General features: G+C 47.5%; 1 protein-coding gene across 5 annotated transcripts in view; it reads right to left on the minus strand.

Moving 5' to 3' along the window:
• Positions 1 to 12,914, minus strand: part of TNIK (TRAF2 and NCK interacting kinase) — a 388,557-nt gene that overhangs the window by 87,512 nt on the left and 288,131 nt on the right. For all 5 annotated transcript variants that reach the window (XM_044251788.1, XM_044251786.1, XM_044251789.1 and 2 more), the window contains exons 11-12: positions 8,406 to 8,472; positions 4,494 to 4,698 (exon numbers count right to left, since the gene is read on the minus strand). In XM_044251788.1, coding sequence (XP_044107723.1) covers positions 4,494 to 4,698; positions 8,406 to 8,472 — 272 coding nt within the window. The remainder of the gene's footprint in view (positions 1 to 4,493; positions 4,699 to 8,405; positions 8,473 to 12,914) is intronic.

Genomic DNA, 12,914 nt, shown 5'->3' on the forward strand with positions numbered 1-12,914 from the left:
AAGACAGTCTTGAAAGGCACCAAATGAGACGCAGGCAGCTTGAAAAACTTAGCACAATTCTCTGAAGAATGAAAGTTACCACCATTGAGCACCTTGGTGCCCGTGCGGTCAATTTGATTATTCCTGTGACTTAAAGATATTCTCCTCCAAATGAAGGCATAGAATGCTCTCAGAGATTTGAAAAAAAAATGTATAAATCACTAAAATCATTCCCGAACTCTTGAGCACAGTTAAGCATCACCACAAATCTTCTGGCCAAAGTTTGTCTGAAACGATGACCAGGGTAAATGCCTTACTGATTCTTGGCCTCTCTCCTGCACTCTGCTCCTGATTCTTGGACCCTAACTCTGTGAGGGAGACTAAATCAAGAGGAACTTTGTGTAGGCCAAGTGATCGAAATTTTTATTGAACTAAATCAAAATAAAAGAGGCCTTCGTTGTACTCTTCTCACTATGGATGGCCTCTTTCACCTTACCTAGGTTTAATCAATTTCCTGGACCTTGGCTATAAATTGTACTTTATCAGTGGTCAAAAGCTGAACGTCTCGTACCCAACATTTCATTGGTCTGAAGCCACTTTTCATGTTGCTGATAAATGGCTATATCCGGTATACAAAGTCCTCCTAAGAATATATAGACACTGACGGAGAACCTACCCAAATCCACATGGTTACTCATAAATAGCAAAGGCCATGCAGGGCTTCCTTAGAAACCGGACCTCCGGTAGGAGGGGACATCTGAGATCGCGGGGAAGACAAAGGCTACAACCTACACAGCCCTGCATCACCAAAGGGGTGTCTCATGGGCCTTTACTGGAGAATGGAAATGGTTTTCGCAGGATGCCTACCTGCTAGGTACCCACAGGGAAGCTAAATGTGCAAGTCTGACTGGGGGCTTTAACTGCCGCCATGAGCAGGGTAGGTCAAGGTCCTCCTCTGGAGACCATAAACACAAGTCATCCCCGTGGGCCAGGGCAGCACACACAGATGGGGACCCAGCAGTGGCAGGATGCTGGAGGGGAGTCCCTGGTGGCGGGGACAGTTATTACTTAGGGGTTCAGAATTTACAGCCATTGTAGCATTTAGTGTTTCTTCTTCATCCTAGTGGACGATAGGAGCAAGATGAAGGTCAACAGATAAAGCCGGTATCCAGTGGTCACAAGGGTCCCTGCTTCCGATGAGAAGCTGGGGCTCACGCACGTTGGTTTGTAAAGCGAAGTGTCCTTCCTTGGGCGTGCTGTTGCCTTCGGTGCAAGTGGGGACTCAGCGGGCATGTCCCCGTGAATACGCGTGCCCGGCTCAGTCTGAACGCAGACCCACCTCCAAGGTAGAAACTCCAGAGATGCCACAGAAGAGACACAACGAGGCCTTGGCTGCAGCTCTGATGGGGGGCACGAGAGCCAGAACCCATCTCAAAAAGAGCACCTGCTGGGAGCTGCTTCTTTGCTCTTGCGCAAAAATCCTCAAGTTCTCAGAGGAAAAAACCGCAGAAGCAGAGGCCAGGTAGAGAATACGGGAAAACATGACTGGCTTATCAGACGAGAGGCAGGCTGGAGGCGGTGATGGTGGGTTCTGGAGTCCGATGCCCTGGGCTTGAAACCCATTTTTCCGCTAAGCTGTGTGACCTCTAGCAAGTCATTAACCTCTCTGAGACTCATCTGCGTTATTGAGACGATGGGTTATTGTGAGGATTAAATGAGACGATTCAGGTAAAGTGTGGAACAGAGTAACTGTCACAGGGTAAAGGCTTTGGACAGCGTTAGAAATTGTTATTTTAGCAACTTGATGAGAAAACATAAAGCCCAAATAAATCATATCAGGTAAGAGGAGACGAAAATAGGGGCGCCTGGGTGGCTCAGTGGGTTAAAGCTGCTGCCTTCGGCTCAGGTCATGATCCCAGGGGTCTGGGATCGAGCCCCACGTCGGGCTCTCTGCTCCGCGGGAAGCCTGCTTCCTTCCCTCTCTATCTCTGCCTGCCTCTCTGCCTACTTGTGATTCCTCTCTCTCCGTCAAATAAATAAAATCTTTAAAAAAAAAAAAAAAAGAGGGGACGAAAATATAGATGAAAACAAAACAAAACAAATAATGCAAGGCATCCCCTGAAAAGACTTTGCATTAGTTGACGATCCAGGCACAAGGGCCAAAAGTTCTTATGTTGAAATTAAAAAAGAAAAAAAAGAAAAAAGAAAAAGAAGGGAATGTACATAAGCGTGTGTGCATGCACAGGCATATTTACATTCTTGAGTATCCAAAATGTTCTGAGGGATGACAGTGGGCATTTTCTAGGATTTACACGGTAAGTGCCTTTAACTTGAAAGTAAGGGCAACACATCGCTAAGCAAGGAGCGCACTAACCGAGACAAATGATCAGGGATTTCAGGGTGTGAAGCTTCAGGCAGGTGGTGACCTTCAGAAATACTCTTGGATGGAACAAACCACAAGGAACAAAGCAGGAAAGGTAGGATGTGGGACAGAGCCTGATAGGACACTGCTTAGGTGAGGAGAGAGGTGTGGTCAGAGTCTAGAGGAATAAATATGGGGGTCCAACCAGCGGAAGCATCTGGTTCTCAGGAAAACTGGAGGATATGGCACAGCTCTGGGTCGAGGGCTCATTCCAGGAGCCCCAGCTGGCATGGCTGGCTGCAGAGGACACCAGGACGCAGCCACGAGGAATTTCAACTTGTGCCCAGGAGACGAGCCAGAGGTGGGCGGGCAGGTGCACCGTTGCCCTCTGAGCCCCACTTCTGAGTGCTGCTGAATTAGCACCCACCCTCCCTTCACGCTGCCTCTGCCTGGGCCTTTGAAGGTCTCTGCCCCACAGCACTATGGGGACTGTGTCATTCTCACAATAGAAGATGGTGAACTTCAAACTTCCCATGCAGTGAGCATTCTTCGCCCTGACAATACGACATTTATAAACTTAAATTGGAAACTGTTTCGCTTGCCTACTGCTGCTTGCAGAAGCCTGCGAGGTACAATTCTGAGGACCGCAGCTCAAGGCTTTGATTACTTATCTATACTTGCCTTCTTGGGGCTTGTGTGGACATTGAGATCAGAGAGACCTGGGTGTGAACCCTGTGCACACACTGGCCCTGGGATATGGGGCTAATTACTTCCCCTCCCTGAACTTCGGTTTCCTGTATGTTAAGTGGGGTTTGTACAGGTTCTGCATGAGGGGCAACGGCTATATGCAAAGAGAGAATGATAGTAGATGAGATCCTGGGTATAAGCAAAGAACCTCACCCAGGAGCAGGCGCCCAGAAGTCAGTAATAATTGCAACTGTTGGGTCTTATTGTTGCTGGTCTCCCTATGAGGAGATATGAGGTTGATGAGATTTTACTGCAGACTGGAACAGAGGCCCTCACTGATTTCAACCAGGGACGCTGTACCTGGATGGGCCAGTTAAAAAGCAGTCTTCCCCTGGTGCCCGCAATCCGCCAGCCTCCAATGGCAGCGGCACCTGACAAAGCAAGTGAATCGCCCTAGACCGTTAACGCGGAGCAAGATGGTGTCTGGGCTACCCTGTTCCTGGGCCGTTGGTTTACCTCTCGTCTGCATCCTGCTTTCCCAAGAATGATGCTCTCAGCTGCCTAATTGTGTAGAGGCTTTGATTTATTCAACAAAGGCAGGCGGCTTTAACAAACATCTCTACGGCCACAGGGGTGAGGGCCTCAGCCAGGACAAGGGTGGCCAGGGCTATGCTTGTCCACACAGATGGCAGCAGCGCCTGCCGGTGAAGGCCAGGGGGGCCCTCCAGCTGGAGGAAAAGGGTGCATGGCTGGCCTTGGGATATGCTTTCCCCAATGTCCAGAGGAGTAGCTAAGGCAGACCCTGCTTTTCCATACTTGACACCTCATTTGCCTGCCCAGTCATTGTAGTCTGGTTGACATGACACGTGACCTCAGTCATGGACTCATGTATTCCTGTATGAGTCCATCCAGTCCACCAGTGTCCCCAAGGCACCTGCTGTGTGTGCAGCCCTGTTCTAGGCACTAGAAATTCACGATGCGGAGATGCGTCAGGGATAAGAGAGACAAAAACCTCTGTCCTCAGGCACTTACACAGCAGTGTAAGACTCAGGAAGGTGCGCAGGGAGTGGGGTAAGAGCTACATAAGAATAATGAAGCAGGGAAGCGCAATGGGACGTGCTGGAGGCAGGGGAGCAATTTTAAGCAAGGTGCGCTCCAGGGGGCTGCCCGGAGGAGGTGATATCTGAGTAAGACCTGAAGGGGTGGAGGCCTTTACCCATGAGGTGACCACACCAAGGTCAGGTCCCACCAAGGTCCCATGGCCGTCCTGTGCCAAGTAAGGGACGTCCTTCCTTTGTAAGAGCGCTCAGGCCTTCTCCCCCTTTGCACATTAAGGTGTGTGCTCCCCGTGGGCCGTAACCCCACACAGGGCAGGGACCCCAGTACCTCCCTGGATGCCCTATAGTTGACGTGGCCGGGAGACAAGGGCTCCTGCGGCGGCCCCGGGGTGGGGGGGCCCCCTCACCTCCTCCAGCCGCCGGCGCTGCTCCTTCTGCTCCTCTATGCGCTTCTGGCGCTCGGCCAGCAGCTGCCGCTTGTGCTCCTCGTTCTCCCGCTGCTGCTGCTCCAGCTGCTGCCGCCGCAGGGCCTCCGAGCGCTCCTTGTTGGCCAGCTGGAGCCTCAGGAAGTCCCGCCGCAGAGTGGACTCCCCTGGCAGGTTAAGGATGGAGCTGCAGGCGGGAGAGGGAGAAAGGTGGGGATCCTGCAGGGGGGCGAGGACCCCTGGTGCCCGGGTGCTGGGGGAGACCAGCCAGGCAAGCAGGCCGCCTCAAGGCAGGGACGGGAGCCACACACCCGGTTGGAGCTCTCAGACCCTCCGTTACAATACTCAGCCCCAGAGAAACCGAGTCAAAGGAACAACAGAGTAGTGCGCCGCCTCCTTTCCAGTGTGACTGTGGGCGGACACATGCTGTCCCCATCCCCAGAGAGATGTCACCTCTCTCCAGCACCATCCACGTGGCTCGCTCACCCCTGGGACATGTAAAGATCTGCTTCTACGGGTTTTACGGAGTGTGCGAGCCCTAGGACCTGGATCAGCTGAATTCGCATGTTTAAGAAGGGCAGGAACAAAGCCACCAAATGAAAGAAACAACGGGGAGCAGCAAGGGAACGTGTTCTACTAAGAGGACATCCCTGTCCCTGCACCACATCTGTGACCCCTTGCACCTGACCCCAGTAGGCAAAGGGCAGGCTGCTCCAGTGAAGACGTGATAAGCCAGGGAGGGAAAACATCTGAATCAAGGTGACCGCAGAGTAGAATGTGAACCCATGCCTGCCAAAGTCTGAGCGTTCAGGGCCGGTTTCACGGCACCACGGTTAAAGAGATGTGACACGGTTTGGCTCTGGAACAGACAGTGTAGATAGGACTTCAACTCAAGCTCACGGATCCCTAGATTCTGGTGAAGCACCGTGGGTCTCGGTTTTCTCATCCGTAAAATGGTAGTTGTGCATTGTGCCCATTTGTGCATGTGTGTATGTGTGTGTGTGTGTGTGTGTGAGAGAGAGAGAGAGAGAGAAGGAGGACAGAAAACACCATAAAGACACTCCACCTGCTTCCTAGTGGTCCAGGTCTGCCCTGTCACATCTCACTGCATGTGAACAACTCAAAGTTAGTCTTCAGTTGTGCCCAGCAGCCTAACAGGGAGGTGGGGCAGTCTCCTCTCTGTTCACAAAAACCTAGCTCTTCTAACCTTTCTGGCAACTTGCATCTGAAACAAATCCATTCCATAACTAGGGAGCTGCTTCTAGGTCTCAGGCTCTGTAATGGGCTCTCATGATGAGAGTAGAAGCTAAACAAACTCCCTTGTTATCTTCTTGTGGGAAAGAGAGACAGACAAATAATTAGACAAATGACTACAAATAACACAATTTCATACATGAACAGGCTCTATAGAAGATGTGATAGGTTAAGAGTGACAGTGGCAGGAGGCTGGGGTGGGGATGAAGGGATGTGCTTCAGATGGGGTGATCAGGGGAGACCTCCCTGACAAGGTACCAGATGAGCTGAGACTCAAAGGATGAAGAGCTGGTCCCATGAAGAGGTAGGGGAGGAACCTTGTTGGCAGAGAGGAAAGCAAATGTAGAGAGGCTTGTGGTGGGAACAGGTGGGGCCTCTCTGAGGACTTCCCAGAGCAGAGTGAGGAGAGAGGTGACCCGGGAGGAAGCCAGGGACCCTGGGCATCCCCGGGGAGGCACATGGCATGGAAACCCTGCACAGAAAGGTTATAGTCAGGAGACCAACGTGATGGGATGTATTTGGCTGCCGAGGGACAACGGTCTGCAGAGGGCAGAGGTCAAGAAAGGCTACCAGCTGGGCTGTTCTTGCAGCAGCTCTGTGGGGTGGGGCAGGGCACGGGGATGGCGGCAGAGAAAAAGCAAAGGTGGCGGAGTTCATGAAGCCTATTCATGGGTGCAGTGTGTGGAGCAAGCGGTGACTTGCAGGTTTTGTCTTGGCGCCTGGACAGTGGGGGTGATGCCAACTGGGGAGGCAAATGGCGGGGGGAGCAGGTTTGGTGGCAGTTGACAAGGGGATCATTCTGGGTCGGACAGTGTAACCACTGTGCTGTGTGACTGCCGTCTATGCCCACGGATGACATAAAAAGGCTTCGTTCTTGAGGTCCTACAGAGAGTGCTTGGATTCCATGAGCACACGTCCTCAAAAACGTCCAGCTTTTGTGTAGAACACTCAAACAAACCCCAAGTGACAGTGCTCATGTACCCGCACCACAAGCTCTGTGGACTGATGGTGGCACGTGGGGAACCACGTCCACCAGGAGGCTCCATTAATATAAACCAATGCTGAATCAATGTCAGGCGATTGGAGCTGTCACAGGGGCTCAATCACTAACTTGGTGTGTGGCCTGGGCACCATCTTTGGGCTCTCGCCCCATTTCTAAAATGAGATAACCACTGTCCCTTTCTACTTCCAGGATTTCATGAAGATTAATTACATGAGTCCATGAGACAGGACTTGGAACATAATCTTCAATGTGATATAATCACTCGTTACAATCATCGAAGTGTTAAGTCATGGTTTGGCCCGCCCGCTAAGTGACTCCTAACATGCTGTTTGGCCAGTACTAGTTAAAACAGGCCTTCTCGGTTCTGTAGAGGGTGGTCAGTAGCACTGATGTGACATCTGGATGGGCTCTGGAAAAAGAAGAGTAGCATGCAACTTCTCTGAGAGCAGGGCATGTGGTCCTCTGCCTTTATAAGAATGTTCCTTTTCTATGTCACTACTAGACAGACATCGTCTTTATGGAGCTAAACTGGGGGTAGCCAATGTGTAAAGCATCAGATGGAGGGAAAAATACTCCTTCAGTCTTTGACCTTGAAAATGCCCGTAAGCAGGTGTAGAGAAAAACTGGATGGCTCTGTATGTCCCTCCGCCTTCTAGTAGTTGAGCAATAATTCAGCTTCGTAGATCTGAATTCACTCAGAAAAAGAACCCACCAGCTTCTTCTAGCAGCAATGACTGAGCTGGCCCCTTTTTTGGGCAGGCAGCTTTGCCTCAGTAGTACGGGAATGACTCCTCCCAGACCACCGGAGTCTCCTCCTTGGATGGCTAGCGGATGGGGACCCATTTCCCCCAGTGAGCCTCCTGCTTGTACATTTTCCCCAATAAAGCTCACTTCCCAAGTGTAGGCCTCTGCCCACAGTGCATATGCCTGTGCATCTCAACTCACCAAACTGCCACCAGCTGACCTCTCTCATGGAAGAGAAATCCTGGCAATGTGAGCACAATAACCTTATTTATTCACAAACAACTGGAAGGAAGTCGGAATCAATGTCAAGTGAAATTCGAAAGGCACGGATCGTAACGATAAAGCGACATTGACCCTGGGAGTCCAATATATGACAACTGGAATGAGCAAGAAATTTTCTATTTAAGGTTCCCCTCTAGAGTGTGATTTGAATTCCTGGAAATCATTTCCTCTCAGATTAGCTTGTGGTGAAAATACCAAGACATGCAACAAGGGCCTACATGGGCTTCTCAAAGGTATGAAGTAATGAACTGAATAATTCGAGTCCAAAAATACCACTTAGGTCTCCTGAATGTCATCGTTTTAGGACTTTTGAGTCTGGCATTATCCAGATAATTGTCTCCTACCCATTCCACACCTTCTATATGTGAGGAAACAAGGTCTTAGGATAGAGACCATAAATCTTAGGGGACAAGATAAAGAATGCGCTGATTTCCACATTTTTATAAGAGTCTGCCTGAGGACATTTTCCCAAATTAATGAGTATGTTCATGGGCAATAAATTAAATAAGACCACCTTGCTGGATTCTTAAAAATGAACCAATAAATCAAAAGGAAGTGTGTTCCACACAAGCACAGTTCAGAACGTGAAAATAAGACTTTTGCTCTCCTACCTGGGCTCTCCGGAGTCATTCTCCTCCTCTTCTTCCTCACTTCCGCTGTACTCGTACTCTGTCTCATCTAAAGAGAGACTCACAGAATGTTAGTGCACAAGAAGATGCTACAGCTCAGTCAATCCTACCTCCCTTGCTTTATGTATAAGTGATCTGAGGTGCAAAGAGTTGTCATTAATGCTGACCTGGGACGGCTCCGGGCCTCCTGACTTGTGATCTAACAGTTTCCACCAAGTGAACGGGATTCAAGTACATGAAATTCACATAAAAGACTGTCCCAGCCGACTCTACATATCTGTCCCTAATGCCTGCTGTTCATACGAAAGGAACTGAAAAATAATTGTTCAGTTTGTGTTAATTCCCATTAGAGGACTACCTAAACCAATCTTCATTGGCCCACTATTAACTTATGTCTGTATAATTAATCATTTTTTAAGCAAGAGTTTTATTATGACTTACATGGACCCACAAATTGTCTTTAGATATCACCAGAAAGAAATTTGACAGTGCATGCTATTAGACATATAGAGTTAAATGACCTACTGGGGACATTCATTTAATTCAATAACATGTTAAGCAGGTTAACACGTAATAATGAATAAGATTAAGTCTTTGCTTTGGAGGAGATCAGAATCTAATGGGCAAGATGGACAAGTAGGTCATTAGATCTGCCATGATTATTAAACTATTCTTTCTTGAGTGTCTCCCATGCTAGTCACCTGCTAGATACCTGACTTATGTTCTCTCATTTATTTTGCTTCATAATCCTTTAACACACTATCCACTTTTCAAGCAAAGATACTATTACAAGAGGGTAAGTGACAGAACCATGACTTTTTAGTAAACACTGGTTGCTCAATCTCGGATTTGGATTTAGAATTCCATCCAGAATTTTTTCAACTTTAAAACTAGTGTTCTCTCCTACATATTATATGCTAAATAGGAGTTCATAAAAAGAGCAGTGAGATACCAGAGAAAAGGGGAAGTTCCATTTGTCATAGTGGAGGAAGGGCCCAGCAAAGTTTTTTGAGGAGGAAATGAGCTAGGCCTTGCTTGCAGCAATGTTGGTGGCCCTGTTCCAGGCAGATGGCAGCTGAAAGTGGTGGGAAAGGGCATTGTAAGCAACATAACCACGTGAGTAGGCTGACGATAGTACAGGCCATGACATGTTCACAGTAAGTTGTGAATGGCTAGATGTCTGGCCATGAGAAAAGCTGATGGAATGAGTAAGCCCAGCATGTCTGATATGACTTCCTGATCCTTATATATCCCTTGCTGAGGACTTTTCTGTGGGCATTGGGGAATTTTGGAGGAGCTTTTAATTTTAAGCAAGGGAGGGTGTCACATTCCTATGAACCTTTCATAGTCGTGGGTTAGTAATTACAGCTTTAAAGGCTTTGGTGCAGCCCTAAAAAGGAACTAAAACTGCAATTTGGTTGTGTTACCACCAGGCGGCAGCACCAATGATAAGAACTAAACACTGCCTTCCCTCCTCTGCAGCTGGGAAAGGGATAGTGAAAAGGAGCCCAAAGCACATTGACTTCAAGTATATTTTTCAAAATCACAAGTTAGCTTCAAGTGTTTAAATATGCGTGAGGTTTTCGGGCCTCTTATTTTTTGAGTATTATTTCACCAAAATGTAAAAGACCTTTATAAAGTGTTTCGATATTCCACATGGAGAGTTGACTATTCCAAATTTTTCTGAATCAATAGAGAATTTGAAGGAAAATGCAGAAATTTTATCTAGCAAAGGAAATCCTAGCAAGGGAAAGAAGCACGCAATTAATCCAAATATTTCTACTCTCCAGGGTAAAACCTTCGTCAGCCTCTTCAATTGTAATAGTTCACCAGAATTCAGTCTTATTGCTTTTATATTATTGACATAAATTTGAATATATCCACATATCTTAAGGAAAAAATAATATCAGGTTAAAAAAATCATAAATCAATTCTCATTCAAATTGTTTGATTGTACCAAAAGCTGGTCTTAGAGCTACTAAGGGAGAGAGAAAGTATTAGAGGAAATAAATTAAGTCATTAGATAAAACTGAGCAAATGGAATGAGACCTCAATCGACTGACACTCTTTCTGGGGAGCAGACAAAAAAGAAGGCTTCTGATGGCTCTAAACCTAAACAGAATTAGGTTCCTCACATTACCAGGGCACTCCTGAGTTCATCTCCTACTGAGAATCTTACTCTTCTACTCTGCAGAGAAGGAACATATTAAAAATAGTCTATTGTCATAGAATGGGGAGTTCTGAGTCACATTCTAGCATCTGTGCCCCCTAAAGGCGAAAACAACCCAAGGCACAAGCTTTACCCATACTACTCACAGGTCAAAGGGAAAGAGGTCATGAGTCCTCAGAAATTACTCTGAATTGTGCTGAAAAATTATAGGTCAATAAAGAACTGTTTATATAAAAATAGCTAATATTTATTGAGTATGTGTATATGCCAGACATTGTATTAAACATTTTAATGCCTTCTCTCATTTAATCTACAACACTGCCAGGCGATACTGATTACTATCATATCCCCTCTCTTATTTTAAAGTTGAGAAAACTGGGATGAAGGTCACGTAACTATTCAGGGGTAGAGCTAAAATGTGAACTCAGAATTTGAATCTGGGAGCAACAGGCCCAAGGAAAGAGAAACTTCCCTTTTAGAGAATAGAGAAGTCAGCCTTTTTTTTTTTTTTTAAAGATTTTATTTATTTATTTGACAGAGAGAGATCACAAGTAGGCAGAGAGGCAGGCAGAGAGAGAGAGAGGAGGAAGCAGGCTCCCTGCTGAGCAGAGATTCCGATGCGGGGCTCGATCCCAGGACCCTGAAATCATGACCTGAGCCGAAGGCAGCGGCTTTAACCCACTGAGCCACCCACGCGCCCGAGAAGTCAGCCTTTAATGGTGGCGTGTTTGATGAAAAATCAGTCCTGGAACTTTCTTTTTTTTTTTTTTCTGGAGAGGTGGGAGGAGCTGGGGTGGGAGGAGCAGGGGCAGAGGGAGAGGGAGAGAGAGAGTGTCAAGCATACTCTCACCCTCAGTCAAGCAGACCCCACCCTCAGCACTCAGCATGGAGCCCGACACAGGGCTCAATCTAATGACACTGAGATCATGACCTGAGCCGAAATCAAGAGTCAGGCACTTAACCGACCATGTGCTGGAATATTTTGATCTTGATTTACCTATTTCCTCTCAACCCTGGTTCTTCCTGGTTCCTCCAGTTCCCCTCCCAGCAACTTCTAACAGACACTCATCCCTCTCCACCCACGACTAACTGGAGATGGGGCTCCTTTATTTTCATTTTTTGTTTTGTTTGGGATTTTTATTTATGTATTTATTTTCCAGGGCTGTAAAAATTTTACATTTAATCAAAATAGCCAATGAAGCTTCATTTTCTACTTAGTACTTGAAGGAAAAAATAATTTGGTCCCCAAACATTTAACAGTGTTATTATTATTTTTTTTAATTAAAGTATAGTTGACATACACTATTTTATTAGTTCAGGTGATGGGCCTTCTTTTTGGCTTAACCTCATAATCTCCTGAGTTGAACCTGATCGCATATTTCCCTGAGTTCCTGAGGCTGGCAGCCAGGAAGAAACTCTTCCCTTGAACCTTCACTGAGGGTTTCTCCTCCTGTTTGGCCCCCCGCTGCCCTCACGTCTGCCCAGTCTTGCCTCACACTGCTCACCGCCCACCCCACACACTTGCTCCCACCTCGCCACGTTACAGACAGCAACAGCAGATGCAAAGAAGGGGAATTCAAATAAAAGGAGAGCGCCCTCCGTCCTGGGCTGCCCACCACCCTCCAGTGCTCCATCTGACTTAGAAAGGACAGAGAACGGTGTCCAGGACCGAAGTGAGAAAAAGCACATGGCCAAGTGCCTCATGCCCTTGGTGCCTGGCCTTCTCTTTTCCCCTCCACTCCGCACATGCTCTGGGCTCATCTCGCCAGCCCTATAATGTCTCCTCAGTGTCACCCCTCCTTCCCCCTTCCCTGCTGCTCCTCCTGCCTCCACGCAGGGAGGAAGCACCCTGTCTGTCATCTGGATCTTTCCCTTTCCTCCCCATAACTCAACCTTCCATACTTCCTACCCACCAACTCTCAACTTTAAAATGCATAAAACCTGCCCCAGACCATGTGAGCTTTCTTCGTAGTCAGGTTGCTAGACAAGGAGGTCTGAGTCTCTATTCAACCAAGATACAGTCCCAGGGCTCCAAGTTTGCCTCATGTTCTTTCCACTGACACACTTAGGAGACAGTGTGGTACAACAGCAAGAGCCATAAGAGATAAGAGTTTTGACTCTATAAAATAAAGAAGTGCATTAGATGATGTTCTAGCTCAAGGTCCAATGAATGTTCTCTATACCAAGTCTGGCAACCCTGTGACTCTAAGAAAATTCGTTCTGACTTTTTTTTCCCCTTTTCGTTCTGATTTCTGAAATAAATTTGAAATAAGCCTCGGAGCACAAAAACGTATATGTTGAAGACCGCCGGTATAGAAAAA

The sequence above is a fragment of the Neovison vison genome, chromosome 6, assembly GCF_020171115.1.
Source record: "Neovison vison isolate M4711 chromosome 6, ASM_NN_V1, whole genome shotgun sequence".
In the NCBI taxonomy this organism is placed as follows: Eukaryota; Metazoa; Chordata; class Mammalia; order Carnivora; family Mustelidae; genus Neogale; species Neogale vison.